Source organism: Oculina patagonica, chromosome 13, assembly GCF_052425735.1.
Source record: "Oculina patagonica isolate OP01 chromosome 13, crgOcupat, whole genome shotgun sequence".
NCBI classification, from domain to species: Eukaryota; Metazoa; Cnidaria; class Anthozoa; order Scleractinia; family Oculinidae; genus Oculina; species Oculina patagonica.
The window spans coordinates 8,318,912-8,337,044 of record NC_135770.1 but is presented as its reverse complement, the minus strand read 5'-3'; the positions used below and the strand labels follow the sequence as shown (position 1 = coordinate 8,337,044).

Sequence of the window (18,133 nt, the reverse complement as noted above, 5' to 3'; positions counted from 1 at the left end):
ATAAACATCAGTGAAATACCAGGAAATCTTTCGCACGAAAAAATCATATCTTCACACGTGACAATAACATGTTATTTTCACATGTGAAGATATCGATTTCGGAACATTTTCTGGCAAGTTTGCCCTGTTTCAATGCTTAATGAGCCAAAGAAAATCGATATTAAGTTGAAACATCCTCGGATCTTCCTCGGCAATCTTCGGATATCTTCGGAAATTTTTGGAAAAGTACGGAAAATGTTCGGAAACATTCGTACGACCTTCGGACAACATTTTGAAAATCTTCGGAAATCTTCGGAAAATAGTCGGAAATCTTCGCAAAATCGTCAAAAACATCGTAATTAGTAGGTTTATATAATAAACAGAATATTACATGGTTGCTTGGAGATATGAAGTTTATCTTCTCGTGTTCAAATCAATATCCCACTCGTTCGCTGCGCTCACTCGTGAGATATCGATTTGAACACTCGAAGATAAATTTCATATCTCCGCGCAACCATGTAATATCCTCTATAAAAATTATACTGAAAAAATAGAATTATATTTATATATTTTTCTTTGTATCCAACCCTAAACAAGACCTTGACGGCCAAAAATATTGGCATTTTGCTTGAAACACCCTAAGTGAGACCAAATATCTGAAATTTACACCCTTGAGCAAGACAACAAGCATCCCTGCCCCTTGCATATGGGATTCCCCCCAGAAGGGAGAAATTCACCATTTTTAGACCCAATGAATTCATTAGTTTTTCCTGCTAATGTAAAAAAAGTAGTTCTCAGTATGGGAATATAGTTTTTTGTCTTATTACTCAGTCTGCTAAGCCCTGAAACAAGAATTAAGTCACATTCTTTTTTGTGTGCTGTGATTTTCCTGATAAGGAAGGGCCAACACTCAGCACCAAATAATTATTCAGAACAGCAGTTTTCCTATCGTGCAAAATGATCTGGTTTTTCATGTCATGATTGACCTGGTACTTGATACCAAATATTCAATACACCGATATTTCTACCATGCAAAACGATCTTATAAGCACATGTGATCCAGCACTGTTATGCAATATCTCTTTACAGATTGTCTAGTAATACTATATTCCAACAAAGGTTCTATGCCTCAGGGGCAACATAATCATCACCAAACTTCAGTCCCTTACTTTCAAAAAATAGCCGCCGCCTACGCAAAAGCACACGAAACGCTCTTTGCGTTTAAGATACCCGAGTAAAAGCTGTATGCAGCTTCTTGTTGCAAGGAATTATTTTTTTTGTCTTAGTATTGCCTTTCAAAAAACAAGAGCCTGTGAGCTGGGTATGCAATCCCTACAGTGTATAATGAATATAATGAATAAATTAAAAAAAAAAACTGTACAAAATCTTTTTAGTTTATTATTGGTAATTATTGTGACGTTATTTTAGAAATATCTATCTATCTAAAAAAAATCATTCTGACTAGAAAAATTTAAAATTGAAAGCAATCCTAATGTTCACTAAAAATTCAAATCACATAAATTATTTTAATTCTTGCTACAACAGAACTGCACATGACAGCCATGAAATTCCCCAGTAAACTTGATAATATCCGCGTCTTTTCAAGTTCATTGTCACAAGATAATTATTTTTGCAAATCTTTCAATATACAATACTTTTGTCTCACTTGCAGTGTACCACACATATCTACAATTTAATTATTAACAACTATCTCAATTCAATTACCCAGATTCGGGTCTCCATGTTATCTTGGATTAAGCAACGGCGACGTTCCGCCACTGTTGCTAAGATCACTACTTGTAGTAGATCTAGTACTGTCTGTTGATGTTGTCTTGTTCTTTTTTCGCCGTTTAGCAAGTGGTGCTTGTTGAACATCCATTAACGTGAACCCTTCTTTGTGTGCTCTGTTAAATGCGTCGTATGTCACATTAAGAGCAGATTCGACGTAAGTCCTTTTATGTCCTTTTCCTAAAATGCCTGGGGTCATAAGAGGCGTATGTGGCAGACATGTGCTTCCTCTTAACCACTCGTGGTTTACAACTTCTCTTACTTTTAACCTTTGGCTTGGATCCACTGTTAAAAGTCCTAATGAAGAGAGAAAAATTTCACAATTACAGTTAATTTCAAGTAGAGGCACGGAGCATTTTGGAACATAAGGTTTTTCTAAAACTGTCCCAAAAATACTCGGCAAGCTTTCATGTTTGGAGCAACTTTTTGTTTTTTGAGCAGTTTCTAGACCAAAGATCTCCAAAGATTCTCCAAATTTATTGTTGTTTGAAGGCCATACAAACATTTCTGATCATTTTTCAAACTTTCCGAAGATAACGAAGTTTCCCAAAGACTTCCAAGGAAGTTTCAAAGATGTTGAGCTCACTCACTAGAAGGAATTCTTAACAAACCAATTTTACCCTTCCCTTGTGATATTTTCGGCACCAAAACACGGGGGGCTGAGCCCCCCACATTTTCGTTTGGAGGGGCTACAGCCACCCTTCCCCCCTGCTCCACCACCTATGCCAAGTCGTGACATTTATGCCCGGGGGGGGGGGGTACTCCCTATAATGGCCTATACGGGGAGGCTCCGCCCGAAAGGGGTACCTTTTTCAGGCTTTAAGTATGTTAAAGGGTAGGGATTTCACGCGTTTAAGTATATGAAAGGGTATGGAAATATGTCATTTGGCTATTTAAAAGGGCCTTTAATTAAAATATTTCGAACAGACGCAATTTATGGCTGTATTATTTTAATTTGTAGGCGCTACATAAAAATGACAAGAAAACATCCTATTTTAAGTCCATGCCATGTCTCTTAGGTATATGAAAGGGGTACCTTTTTTCAGTTATAGGTATACAAAAGGGGTACAATTTCCGTCAAAAATGGTATATAAAAGGGTAAGGGGTTAGAACTTGAGGCGGAGCCTCCCCGTATAACACTTTTTGGAGTATCCCCCCCCCCCCGGGCATTTTTGCCAATTTGCATTGTCTGTCTTCTAACAAATCAGTCACATTTTTCCACAGTCTGCACTCTTATTGAGTGTAGAAAAGAAGCTACAAATTGTTTAAACTTCAAATGGAAACACAAGGAAGCAAGGGTGTTTAAAAAAACAAAGGGTGCTTTCCATTTTCAAAGTGCAAGCAGTCAGACCAACAGGAACTGACCAATGTAAAATGGAACAACATTTAAATTCGCATTATTGGGGCCAACCAAGTGGAACAGTCCTTCTCATTTTGCTTTCTTTTCCCCAGTTCGCCGCATCTGTGAGAAGCTACTGAACTAAAATAAGACAGCTGAACAGTTTGCAACATGTAATGGTAAATTTTCACCAACCGGTCCGACCGGTCAAAATGGACCACCTCCAGAGGTGGTCCCGAATTCCATTTGACTTCCGACCAAAATTTTCGAAAAATATTTGGCTAAATGGAAAGCACCCTAAGTGTGCAGACCATGAAAAATGTTACATTTTATTACAATGACATTAAAAATAAACCTGTGAATTTAAGGGAAAATCCAGTGCAAAAATTGTGTGCTACAAAAGAATCAACCCTTTTAAAAAACTTTAGACATTTTCTTGCAACATAGCACTATTAATACTTTAATGTCAAACCTTTGATGAGGTCCTTTGCAGCTGGGGAAATCGACTCCCACTGTTGGCCTTCAAATCTGATGTCTCCTTGTGTGATTCTTTGCATGATGAAGTCTGCTGATCGAAAACTACGACTGCTTTGGAATGGTACCTGACCAGACAGCATCGTATACTGCAAAAGAAGAAAGTAACATGTAAAACTAATTAGAATTAGAATATTTATTTAGTTTCTTGGGGGATCAATTCAGTTATTTCTTTGCTTTCTTACCACTGTTTGTATTGATATGCAACTTCAGAAATCAAAACACAGGTAGAAACATTATCAAGATTTTTGTTTCACACAAGTGGCCATGAAGTATAACAGGCAATAATAATCCCAACTGCATATTGTGGGAGGGGGGAGCAGGCCTGCTAGCTATTTACAAAACGTAACTGAGGAGTTGTTGTCAGGACTGCCAAAAGCAAATAAAGCTAGTACTAGGGTGGCAGGCTAGAACACAGACCTCTCACAACTCCTAAAAGACCAGCAATCTCAACCACTCTGCCACCCTGTCTCCAAACTAAAAGAATAACAAATCATGTCATTAAATGTTTTGCTTACCATAATAACTCCAAGACTCCACAAGTCACAGGATTCGTCGTATCCACTGCGGTTCACAGTTTGACTAATGACTTCAGGAGCAGCATATGCGGCAGTGAAACAGGGCGTTTGCAAGGGTTGATTTTCAGGCTTTAGCCTTGCAAAGCCAAAGTCAACAATTTTCAATTCTGCATTGTCTGAATTATCTACAAACAGCAAGTTCTGGAAAAAATAACAATTTTGATCAATGTAAATTATTTTAAATAAATTTATAAATTTTATTTCCTGTTTTATAATCAGGTTTATTGTTATCAATGATAACTATTAATTTTTATGTGCCTCCCAAGTACCAACCTTTAATTTAATTAAAAGCCAATATAGGGCAACCTTGATATTTCTCAACTTGTCACACAATGTCATTGTTGCATTACCAGTTGAAAGTGCTGTTGTGTGTATAACCTTCCATGTTGCAGAGTAGACATGTGGCCTGTTGCCCCAACTTGAAATACATGTGGCAATAGTCGAGCAATTTTCACTTTAATAATAAGTGTCAAATGTATTGGCTTTAAGCTTTAAAGCGGCTCACTGGATTGTGTGTCCTTAATGATTGGCCAGAGTGATTACTTTGGTTTTGGTTTAATACAACACTCAAATGAAAACCGCTCTACACTCAAAAATGCTTTACAACTTGCAAAACAACTTGACTGTGTTGTTTTATTAGCAGGGATGGGGAATTATCAAAAATAAAATAGTTGGTTTTGTCCTCGCTCCGAGGATTATTCTCCAGGTGCTCCAGTTTTCCACCCTCCACAAAAATCAACAAAAATTGATCAGGAACAGTGGACGAAGTGCCACCCTGTGGAAGTGCCACTGCAAATTCCCATTTTTTTATTTATTTATTATAAATAGTCTTTTACCAAAAATAAGGATGGGAATTCTGGGGCTCCAGGGTTCCTCCCCTAGCTAGATATGCCACTGCACTGCAATAGCATCTGACCAGTACATTCACGTAATTTTATTATTTTATAAAACAATTAAGATTAACATACCTCAGGTTTTAAATCTCTATGTACAACTCCTCGGCCGTGCAAGAATTCCACAGCTGATGCTAGTTTCCTAATAATATCACTTGCCTCCACCTCACTAAAATTTTTCTTTTTCCGTATCCTTTCTAGCAGTTCTCCACCACCAAGTAACTCCAATACTAAATACGTATGGAACTGCAAAACATGAACGAGGAAATGTGTAACAGATTAACTTAAGGAGGCTCGATGTAGTTTTTTTAGCCGAAGGGTGGTTGTTTTGAAAATTAAAATTATCTAGGAAGCCAATGTTCGATTTTTGCCAAAATACACCACAATGATTAAATATGACCAAATTTTAATTTTTTACCTGTCACTTAGTCACAAAGGTTACCATAGCAACGATTGACGTTTTCTTTTGTTCTCAAACAAGCTTGATTTTCTCGAAATCTAGATTGACTCTTGGTGTTTATTTTTTGATATGTTAAAGTTTAGTTGATTGACTAACTGTTGACGAAATTTTAGAAAAATCTGTAAGAGCGTTTTCAAGTAAATCAAGAATGAAAAACAACCACCCTTCGGCTAAAAAAACTACATTGAGCCTCCTTAAAGTTCAACAAACTTTGGCATACAACATGACAATGTCAGCCATTTCACTTCCAAGACTGCAAACATTAAAGAGTGGAAACTTTTTTAATTTCATTTTAAAATTGATATTAAAAACTCACAGCATTAAAGATAGCCTTGCTTAATATATTTTGTTTGAATTCAGTACTGACCACACAAGGTTTTCATCCAGAAACCACGTTGTACAGTATACCGGTAACAATTATACAGTACCACATGAAAATACTGCTCAACAGCTTTCATTTGAATGTCACAAGCTAAGGTTTCATTCAAAGACTGACGTAAAAGTTAGAAACACTTGTCATGATCTACAACATAATTAACCGCTAGCACCAAACAAAAATATACTGCTCAATAGCTTTCATCTGAATAATCACACACCAAGGTTTTAGCCACATTAATTGTTTAAGTCAGAACTAACTTGAATAGAGCGGTTTTCACTTGAGTGTCGAAAGTAAATTGCGTTTGTTTTGGTTTTGCATTACTACGCTTAGTGATTGGCTTAAAAATCTCGCGCCACTTTCTCAGCCAATCAGGAGTAAAACCAAAACCAATCGTGACTCGCTCGTGCACGTTTTCCCGCGCTTCGTGCCAGCTACATGTATTTGCTTCGAGTTTTGATTGGTTCACTGGATTGTCTGACGTGTGTCCTTTGTGATTGGCCGGAGTAATTTCTTTGGTTTTGGTTTTACGACACTCAATTGAAAACTGCTCTATCATAATAAACAGCAACACAAGAAAGTACTGCCTAACAGCTTTCACTCGAATGGTCACAAATTACAGTTTGAACTGGTCACCCCACAGTGTACATACAACATTAATATCGGACCTACATGAAAGCAGCATATTCAAATTATTGTACTCACATCATCCTGAAACACTTCTTGTAGTCTGACTATGTTTGGGTGGCCTTGACATATTCTTAATGACTGTTCTTCTCTAATGTGGTCACGTCTGTGATGGAAGAAAGGAAAATATATATCACATTTATAATTTAACAGTTGAGAGTTTAAGGTACAGTCAAGTCAGAGCTTTGTCATAGGGAGTTTTATATAGGGTTAACCTCGCAACTTCCTTTTCTTGATGCCTTTTTTTATTTTCTTTTTGTTTTTACTTGTAATTTCAGTTTGCATCTTGAATAAAGTATGTATGTATGTACGTACATAACCTTATCACACAAGTAAGCTTAAAAAAGGCTTATTTACACGTACTGATTTATAGGCCCTAAAGTCTGCGCGGTAGCCACAGATTTTTTTAATCTGAAGACTTGTTGGATTGAAGTCATGGGCACATTAGATCGCCATTTTTAGGCATGGATTTGGTTCCAGATTTCGTGTGGCCAACAAATCAGGTCAATAAAAAGTAGCATGTAAATAAACCTATTTAAAGAATGTCAATCTTTAACAAAGAGTTGATATTTTTACCTTCTACTTATAACTTTTACAGCATAAGCTACTCCAGTTCGTATGTGAACGCATTTCCTTAAAACAGAAAATACACATCATTATGATCACTATGTGAACATAACATTGAAATGACCAGTATGCTCTAAAGCCACCAACAAATAATTCTGCACTACAAAATTGCACGAATTGCCAAATTAGGAAACTGATAATGCCGTGGAAATCACATTTACGTCTGTACACAGTCACCTGGATTGTTATTTACTGATCATGCATGTTAATAAATTCCCTGCAGCTAAGTGTCACTTGAGGTGGAGCATCTAAAGCTTATTAGGAAGCAATCCATCTTTTTTACCAAAATGTTGTGATTAGGGTCACTGTTTTAAGTGGGACTCCTCATTTTTAATCCAATTTGCAATTTTTTTCCCTTAAATCCAACTCTGACATAGGCCTGGGAGCTACTAGATTATTTTAAGTAATTTACCAAAAAAAAACGTCCAGCAAACTCAGCAATTACATAAAAGGGTTAGTAAGTAAGCATCTTAATTTAAACATGGTTAAAAGCATCAGGCCTTATTATATATTAATTACTTATAATAATCTATTCTACATTATAAAATTAATTACATTAAATAAATAATTATAAAAAAACCATAACCTCACTCTTACCTGCAAGTTGAGAAACTTCCATCTCCAAGAACTTCGTCACTTATAGCATAGTTTTGAAAGAATGGGGAATCCTGGAGTAATACCACAAAAGAAACAATAATAATTGTACTCATGGAGTCTTACAAATATGCTAGGCAGTGAAGCATGCAAGGCAAGGCAGCAAGGCATGTGAGGCAGAAATCCCTTATCCCAATAAAAGGCTAACCCCGAGCTACCTAAGCTAACTGAAGGCTAACCTGAGTGCTATTTAGGCTAACTGGAGTGCCATTTAGGCTAACTGAAGTGCTTATTTAGGCTAACCAGAATAATTATTAATAATAGAAAAAATAAATTTAAGGAAAGCCTCAAGCCATGCGGCCCATACTGCCGGAGCTTATCCCGGTTTCTGTAGCATTAAGCGGCTAGGGATATTTCTACTCCCTCCTTAATGCGATGCTAGTTCATGATCTCCGGTTATCCCCCAGCATTATGTGGCTAGTACCCATTTATACGCCTGTGTGGAGAGAGGCACTATGAGAGTTAAGGTGGTTCAATCGGATTTTTGAGTGACGATAAAAGACTGAAAAAAGATCAATACGGCTGTACTATAGAAAGAGGAAAGTTTCGAATGAGATAAGTGTCTTGCCCAAGAACACAACACATTTAAATGTACCAGGCCAAGGCTCAAACCCGTGCCATTCGTACTGGAATCCGGCACACTAACAATTAGGCCACAGTGCCTCCCATTTATTGCTCTCATCTGGCGGGTCTTGTCTTATTTGGAACAGCTTAAACCAAATGAACCTCTACACAAAAACATCCACAATTTATACACAGTCTACAAGGGGCAAACAAAATTTACCAGGGCTGCAAATAACAGTCGGTCATCGGACATTGGCTGACCAAAACTTGGTTATGTCCGACGAAATCCCAATTTTGATCAGACATGATGTCTGGACAAAAATTTTTTATCGTACATCATTTTACAGCAACAATGAATAAATTTCAACCTTTGTTTTTGGTAATGTCCGACCGAAATTTTGTTTTCGTCAAACCAAGATGGTGTCTTGGTAGGACATAATGTAAAAAAATATTTGCAGCACTGATTTACTGTAAAGTAATGTAATGTGCAAAATGCATTTACCTCAAATAATGCAGCATAATCTACTGCACCAGGTGCTGGTCTGTGCTCACTGGGCTTGTTGGCAACCAAACGTTTTGTAAACTCATTTTCTCCAAATATTATTGAAGGAGCCACAAATGAATATCCCTACAAAAATTTATAATTAAAAAAAAAGAATCCAAAATTAAGATCCCTTTCTGCCATAACTTTTTGTGTTCTTCAATTTCTTTTTTCAAGGCTAGCAAAGTCTATGGCTCACAGAAATATATTTATTTTGATCTCGCCTTCTCACAGTCTTAGATGTATCATTCCCCACCTAATAATGAGTTTTTGAATATTTACTAAGTACTAAAATTATGAAATAGTGTATCTCACCAAATAATGTGCAAGTAACTGGATGTCAACTTCAAATCCAATACGAACCCATTTTCATAAGTGTTATACACTCCAAGGTAAGGTTGTTGCTTAAATATATCTTTGGTTTAAATTTTTTTAAAGCAGTTTGATTTTATTTCCTTTTACTTTCAGATTTTGATAATAAATGTGAGCAGAAACCCATAAGGGTTGAAACCTGTAACGCGCGCGCACAGCATTTGAATATTCATTTTGCTTACCATATTTGGAAACACGAAGAATTTGTACGCGAATGCTTTATACACGTAATGACACACACAACATAATTTTTGGTTTTGCGGCAAGTTGCTTGAATTTCGACCTAAACACCGTAAATTTCTTACAGAAACTGAAGAGATTCATTAAGTTTATCGAAGCGAAGTTCTCCAGTCTACTTCATGAAGATGAAACAGGAAAATTTAACCAAATTTAACTTTATTTAACCAAGCTTGTTCAAAAACAAGCTTACGCCATCGAGCGCGAGCTAGCGCGCGCTGTGAATTTAATCCAAATATAGTGATTTTTATTGGTTAAATGTATCTCGTGATTTTCCAAATATGGTACTTAGTGTAAACGAATGTGCAAACGCTTTGTACAATGCGAATCATAGGGAGCTACACGTTTCAACCCTTATGGGTTTCTGATGTGAGACAATGAAAACTAAAGATTCAAGTGGCTTGAAACATTTTAAACTAAAGATTACAACATTATTCATATTCAATGTCTGACCTTGAAAATTCTGTCTGCTGTCTTTGGAACAGCAGCTGGGGAATATGTTGGTACCATATCTGTGAACTCTTCTGCAAAGTTACTGACATCCAACTCATCCCCGATGCGAGGTTTAAAGGGTGCTGCAATCTTCTTCTGACCCAGAAGGTTCCAGTTCAGGCCCTAGAGGTTAGGTGAATGGGATTAAACAGATAATCCAGACAAGAAATATTGACGCATAATCAAAGCACTGGACTTCTGCTTTAAAACAGCACATTCTAGCAAGGGTTAATTGCGGTTTAAGTGAAACGCGAACTCTGAAATTCAAAATCCAATTTAAGACTGCATTTTTCGCTGCCGTCAATCATAATTATGGCAACAGCTAATGAACCATGAAAAACAGAAACAAACAAAATGGATTGATATCTACCAATCACAACCGACAGACTGTGACCTTTTGACCAAGTTGAAGTGAATGTCTGTTTCCCCAGAGGTCCACTACGATGATTAACGGCAGCACAAAGCGCAAAACCATTGGTTGAGGATTAAATTTCAGAGTTCGCATTTCACTGAAAACTGCAATAAAGGTAAAGGTGGAGTCTGTGTTGGGCCAATGTGACCCATCCTGCCAGAGCTTAATGCGGTTTCAGCAGATTTGAAGCGACTAGGAGTATTTCTACTTCACTGGATGGGATGCTAGTCCACTGCAGGGTTACCCCCCCCTCCCCCCCAGCATTATACTTGACAGTACCCATTATATAGCTGGCTGAAGAGAGGTGCTTTAAGAGTTAAGTGTCTTGCCCGAGAACTCAACAAAATGACCCTGGCCAGATCCATTAGGTCACTGTGCCTCTCACAGAAAGGAAAGAGCTTAATAATCAAAGTACCGTAATGATTTGATTTAGCGCCCTCCTTCCAATAAGCGCCCCCTTCCGAATAAGCGCCCCCCTTCAAATGTGTTTTTGTTAATAAGCGTCCCTATTCCAAAAAGTGCCCCCATTCTAATAAGCACCCCAATTCTTATACGCGCCCCTATTCTTAAAGCACACCTATTGTGGCTAACTGCCCCTACTGAAGTCGTCGACGTCGAAAAGATAAACTCATGAACATTCACCGTACCGTACATGTATATGTTGTGGTTTAATTTTTTCTTTGGTTTAAAATTTTTCAAACCAGTTTGATTTTTATTTTTCATTGTCTTATGTTCATTAACATAATCTCAAACAAAGGGAAATAAAAATCAAACTGGTTTGAAAAATTTTAAACCAAAGAAAAAATTAAACCACAACATATATATCTACTGCTAAAATGAACAATTCTTTTAAAAGTAACCGAACTTTCAACAACATATACAGTATATGTTATTGTTAGTTATTGTAATAAAGTTTTGTTTTGAACATTTGGTTGTTTCGCAAAAAATTAAATAAGCGCCCTGTCCGGAATAAGCGCCCTGTCTCGAATAAGCGCGTCCCTTAAGGTGCCAAAAGTAAATAAGTGCCCCGGGAGCTAAATCGAATCATTACGGTATATTAAATAGCCAATGAACTTTCATGTATCAGTTACTAATAACAGTATTAGCACCAGCCAACTTTCTACATCTGCCTTGGGAGGGAGCTTATGTTAGGGGAAGGGGTAGGTACTTTTGAAGGGAAAAAATTAAGCTTCTATGTCTGCATCATAACAATATTCACATTATCCAGGACACATAATAATATAAATAATAATAAAATCATTTCTATAGCGCTATTTAGCTAATCTTTCATAGTGCTTTACAATCATTATGCTAAAATATAAAAATAAAATATAAAAATACCTAACAAAATTAATCTATTGAGCTAAAATATCTATACATGCAGAGAGTGAAGTTTTAAAAGTTAAGAATTTAAAAACTAAAAATATCATGATTATAATATTTAACTGGACTTAAAGTAAACGTGTATAAGAAATAAAAATTAAATGTCATAGGCTTCTTTAAAAAGATAAGTTTTTAGGGTTTTCTTAAAAATGTCTTCTGATGCCGATTTTCGGATGCTCAGTGGCAGGTTGTTCCACAGCCTTGGCGCAGCAGCACTTGCTGAACGCCCGGTCTCCGTAGGTCTTGAGTTTAGCCATGGGCTCAGTTAGCAGTTCTTGGCCACTGGAACGTAGTGACTGAGAGAGCTTGTTACCAAAGTAACAAGTTACCAAAGTTCTAACACCATCTAGATAATCCAGTTCTTCATTTAACTCCCAAATCATTAACAATTATCCTACGAAATCGCATTGCCGTAGGCCAAGTCGGCTAAAAGCAGACGATATTCGGCAAGACTGAGCAGGATAATTGTTTTATTATTCAACAAATAGGATAGAGCAGGATAATTGTTTTATTATTCAACAAATTGTCAACAAAGCACATTCTGCAGAAAGAAAAACTGTAATTATGCAGCGCTTTACAAGAATTCGGACGGCCTACGTATATCGCAGGATATCTGTTGTGTTAACATTTTGACCATATATGGGCAGCACGCGCATTTGTTGAATGGTTATCAAGACACTGATATCCGAGGTAGAACTAAGAATCATACATTTTGTAGATGTGGAGAAATGAGGGCAATAACTATTTAATTACCTTTACATTGAAGAAAGGATGGGCTTTAATCTCATGAGCACCCTTAGCTCCAAGTCGCACTTTTGGGTCTTTTTGTAATAGCTTAAGAAGCAAGTCTGTTACTTCTCTTGAGATGTCTGGTGGCATAGGTGGACTGTTGTATAGAATGCGTCTACAAAACATAGATGAAAAAGGTTCAATTCTATCCTGTATACCGTATTAATTCGATTAAAGGCCTCCCTCGAATATATGATGTCCTTGAATTTTAGAGCAGAGCATTTATTGAATTAATATCATGATAACTCTAGAGGACTAATATAATACATTTGGACCTTGCTACCTTAAACTTGTTTGTCTTGAACTTCCAACTGTCTCAGACAAAATAAAACATTTCCCTTGGATTTGAACATATCAGTCATTTACTGCAAAGACAGCCCTGTTATCTTAAACTGAATTATCTGAAACTTCCCAACTACTTTGAACAGTTTGAAATAATTATCTCTTCCACGCCTAATTTCATAATTTTACTATGTACAAACTGTGGTAGCTTGTAGAGCTGAACTGCACTAGAGACTATCTGATACCTGCCAACGTTTTCTGGGTCAAAGACGTGAGATTTTTTATCCTGAGAGTGCCAGGATTTCCAAAGACGACACTAACATTATCAGGAGCTTTCTGAAGACATCCGAAGTATTCCAAAAACGTTCCGAACAAATCCCAGATCCAGTTTCAGGTTTGTGTTTTGCTAAACACAACCTTGTTCCCAATGAATTTTCTGTCAAAATTCTGAGATTTGGGGAAAGTATCGTCAGGTACTCATTTTATACAGTGTTTATGTTTTTTTCGCATTGGTTTGAGTTTACATTTTTTGGAAAATGTATCAGTTATGGTTTTAATAAGTCACATTTTCAATAATTTTCAATAAGGCGTGAGAAATTGGTTCATAAGCGTGAGTTGGCCTGAGATTGAAGTCTTCAACTCACAGGCGTGAGAGTAGTTGGCAGGTACATGTATACTATCTACATAAACTTTGCTATTTTTACAGTTTCAGTACTGTAACATTCTATTACAGTACTGAACCAGGTTTCTAAAGGCAGGACACAAAACTTAGCCATAGCTATACTGTTAGTTGTGCTATGTCAAAAGAACTGATGACCATACGCGGCAGCAGCAGTGGTGGTGGTGGCCGGGACGAAGACGACAATGATGAATGATGATGACGATGACGGTGATAATAATGATGATGCCTTGCCGTGTTGTAAGATCAATAGCTATGTTATGGTTCAATTTTCCCCTAGGTACAATTTGTTTTATTTTTCTCTTTGTTCTGGTGTATAGTAATAAGGAAAATACCAAACTGTATCAAGGACAAAACTGGACCACAACAGCGATTCCCCTTGCATTGGATTTTGTAAGGTCTTCCCAACTCACTATTTCACATTTATACAATTAGATAGAATGAGGAACTGTGAACGTAACATCTTGTCTTTTGACACAAATAACGGTAACAGGCAGGGTCTATAAAACTTGTGGATCCAGGCAAGATAAGCATGCTGACATTACTTACTTAGAAATCTCAGACTGACTGTTTTTCTCTCCATCAACAGTAAAGGGTGACGCTCCTGTGAGAAGCTCATACATGAGTACTCCCAAACTCCACCAATCTACTGCCTGTCAATAAATAAAAGCAAAACACAAAATCTAAGACAATTTTAAGTCAGTTTTGATGTAGGGGTATAGGCAAGAGCAAGTTAGAAAAAAATGTAAATGTGAAACCCAGGCAATTTTCCGGGTTGTCCTTACAATTTTAATTTAATTATAAATTTACTTAAATTCAACAACAGCAAAATTCTCCAAGCAAGTATACAACATGCAAGGTATCATTTTCAAGTTCAAGAACCCATGTAATATCCACTTTGGAAATTAGAGTGTTACTTTACAATATTCATTCCTGGTAATCTGCTTGGTGAAGGCATCTAATTACCTTTCAGATTTGTTTGTTTGTTTTTACATCCCGATTTCTCAAAACTTCAAAGGAAATGAAAATTGGTTTGCAATTGGGAAATTGGGAATTCAATAGAATTTGGAGTAAGGGACCGGTCATAAAGTACAGGAGGGGGGGGGTGGGCTATGAAAAACTGGGGGTGGGTCACTATTTTTCAACATGTTAAAAAGGGTGGGTCATGAAAAAAATGCACTGCATTAGGGGTGGGTCATGGTAAAAATATTCTCTGAACAGCATATATAATAGTACAAAAATTCTATCACAATGCCTAAAATAGTATTTCTGAGTTCTGAAAAGTCTAAATTTTCCAAACCACCAACTATTAGAGACTATATCTGCAACAGTACAAAAATTCTACCAGAATTCCCTAAAATAGCATTTCAGGGTTTCTAACGATGACATGTTTCAAACTTTCGATCTAGAAAATTTTTCTTGAAGATTCTGACTAAACTTAAGCACTATGTTCCCTATATACCTATCTACATTACTAATTTTAGTTGGGGGTGGGCCACTAAGTTTTTAGTGTGCCACTCATGGGGTGGGTTGGCTTGCCACAATTTTGTCAAATAATTGGGGGGGGGGGGGTGGGGCACTGAAAATCAGTAGTTAAAAATATAAAATTCATAGCCCACCCCCTCCCATGTACTTTATGACCGGTCCCTAAAACTAAAGTGTTTGACAGAATGAAACCAACCCAAGGGAAACAACTTTAGGTTCCAGTTATCGGGATGTTCGAAAAAAAAAAAATGGGGGGATTTGAGAAATCTGAATTTCACTGTATTGCTTTTGTTTGCTTGTTTGTTTTTTTTATTTACAGAGACACTTTAGAATACGAGAGAAACAACTTCATATACCTGTACATGTATACTAGTATTGAGTGTCGCAAGTATTTCAAATCTTTACTCATAACCACCCTCCAAATTATGCTACCCACCAAAACCTTTATGAGTCGTGTATTTCTAATTTACTGTACAGCGTCAATAAAAAACTTTTTTATCATCTAATGTGTGAGAAAAAATTTGTAAAGATTATGTGTATAACCCCATACTTAATTATGCATGTAATTTGTTTCCTATAATCCTTCACACATGAATGGCAGACATAATTAAAATGAGTTAGAAAACTGCATAATTAAGTTAGGGGTTATACAGAAATCTCTCTTAAAATCTTGAGAATCTTGAGATTTTATAATGAGAACATACCTTATCGTGTCCTCTGCTCCCGCCTTTGACAACTTCAGGCGCCATATACTCAATTGTTCCACAAAAAGAATAGGCCCTTTCCCCCTGGGATGCATTAATAATCAATTAGATTCAACAAGATTAATTTATTGATTGCAGAGAATTTTCAAAGTATTCATAACAGGCAAAAAAAAATATTAAGCTTATTATAAATGGAAGCAATTTTCTCACCGAATTAGGTGTTGAAAATTCTTTACTCAACCCAAAGTCTGTAATCACTACATGACCGTCAGAGTCCAACAAGATATTCTCTAATTTGATGTCACGGTAAATTATTCCGAGCTGAAAAAGAAATGTATATTGGTTGTCATTTTATTTGGTCAACGAACATTTAAAACAAATAATTTGCAATCGCCTTGCTGTCCTTTTGCATGCAAGCACGAAAACACAAACAGACAAGGTTTAAAGTAAAACAAGAGAGATCTATCACCTAGCGGCCAAAATAAGGCGAAAGGTAATACAAAATGAACACAGAATTACAAATAAAATTGGAAACGAGTTACAAAGTGCTTACAATATATTAAGCTGCGTGCTCGAACCAATAGGTTTTGTTTGGACGTAAATTGCAAAGATGGGAGTTTTGTGTGAATGTTTTACTCACTCTGTGAAGATGCTCAATTGCAATAATAATCTCTGCAATATATATCCTGACTTCGTCTTCAGTGAACTTCTCTCGTTGGTAAAGATGGGTAAAAAGTTCTCCGCCATTCACATAGTCTGCGAGGTTAACAAATAAAAACAAATCTCACAGTATTTAATACAACTAAATGGAAGATTAAATAATATTTCGATATCGGATCAAGATTTGGCGGATTCTGCTTGAAAATGAAAGCTGTACTGAAATCATACAACATGATATATAAGCTCAACAGATTATATTTTCCATCAAGCAATACCAGCCGTCGCACGAACGTGACACAAATATATTAAAACCTCACAGAAATGATTTTGTCCAAGTCGTGAATTTGTTAGGTTTCTTGAGGCATATTACGAAGTGAAAGCAAACTGAAACTTTAAAAAGTCGACGCAAAACTTACCCATTATTAGATGAAGCTTCGATTCCGTTTGGAAAGCCCAGTGTAGAGTCACCAGAAATGGACACCGGCGTACGGCTTCCAGAACTTGTCTTTCTGTGCGTGTATGCTCAGCTGTCTTAGCTTTCTGGACAATCGTAGCTTTTTTAAGCACTTTCATCGCATACAGATTCCCGGAGAAATATCCACCTCGCTTGCGAACAAGAAAAACCTTTCCGTAAGCTGTCAAGTTGAAAAACAACCAAAGTCAACACCTCGGAAGCATAGACGACGGCTCGAAACTCATGAAAACAGAAAACAGGTTCACGCAAGCTTTGCAAAGAATCCTTTGCAAATGAAACCACACAAACGCTTGTTTACCTCCGGTTCCGAGAACTTTAAGAAGCTCAAAATTCTCCAGTCCAACCTTCTCGTCTTCATGTCCTGTCAAATTAGCTGAGGAATAAAACAAAAGTTGTCCAGCACCGATCTTTCTATACTGAATTGTTTACGTACAGACTATACCAAAATGCCGGCCATTTTTAACAACGCCAGACACCTTAGAGAATGACATACCGTTTTTGAGCTCATGGTGAATAAATCCAGAGTTTTCAAAGCCATTTTCGTTCATGTTTCACTCAACTTGAAGCCAAAAAAGCTTTCCAGGGCGAAAAAGCACAAATACACAAATTTCGCCCGACATAGACGGTTTCGGCAGCAATCCCCGATCTCATTTCCGAACTTCTGATTGGCTTACTGCTGGTAATATATTTGTCTCACGTGACAAAATAATTTTCCCCTTTCCTCTGTTGCACTATTACTTCCGGTCATTTTCACCTTTCAAGAATATACTCTTTTGTCTGATCTGCTGAAAAGGCAGATTTTCTCTGGACAAAAATTCTATTTAAACAAGTAACAGGAAAAAAAATGCATATAGCATTTGATAATATTAACCAGCAAAAAGTAAATCTCTTTACTTCCGGTAGGTTGCTTTTTGGGGAAAATAAAAACGGAAGTTGTTAGTTTCCGGTAAGTTACAAATTTTCTCTTTTATGAACTTCCAGTGTGGCTAATATTCAGATTATTATTACATCTAGAGCACAAGATGAAACTATAGCAAATGTCGGCTGGACTGACATTTAATTTTCACATCTGGTCTTTGGGCTCGGCATTTTTTAAAGACGACTTTACAAACAATATATTTTTGTGATTATGTTGGTTCATCA

The 18,133-nt window shown here is 36.7% G+C and overlaps 1 protein-coding gene across 1 annotated transcript; it reads right to left on the bottom strand.

Annotated features, from left to right (window-relative positions):
* Positions 1–7: 7 nt before the first annotated feature.
* Positions 8–17,630, bottom strand: LOC144634924 (ribosomal protein S6 kinase alpha-5-like). The gene is made up of 17 exons (XM_078493980.1): positions 17,484–17,630; positions 17,289–17,363; positions 16,932–17,150; positions 16,496–16,611; positions 16,066–16,176; positions 15,856–15,939; positions 14,216–14,319; positions 12,670–12,820; positions 10,083–10,244; positions 8,982–9,107; positions 7,859–7,929; positions 7,211–7,267; positions 6,653–6,740; positions 5,187–5,357; positions 4,159–4,359; positions 3,579–3,729; positions 8–2,064 (listed from the first exon to the last, which is right to left on the bottom strand). The coding sequence occupies exons 1-17, from the start codon at positions 17,536–17,538 to the stop codon at positions 1,724–1,726; spliced, it is 2,283 nt and encodes a 760-aa protein (XP_078350106.1). The 5' UTR covers positions 17,539–17,630; the 3' UTR covers positions 8–1,723.
* Positions 17,631–18,133: the final 503 nt, after the last annotated feature.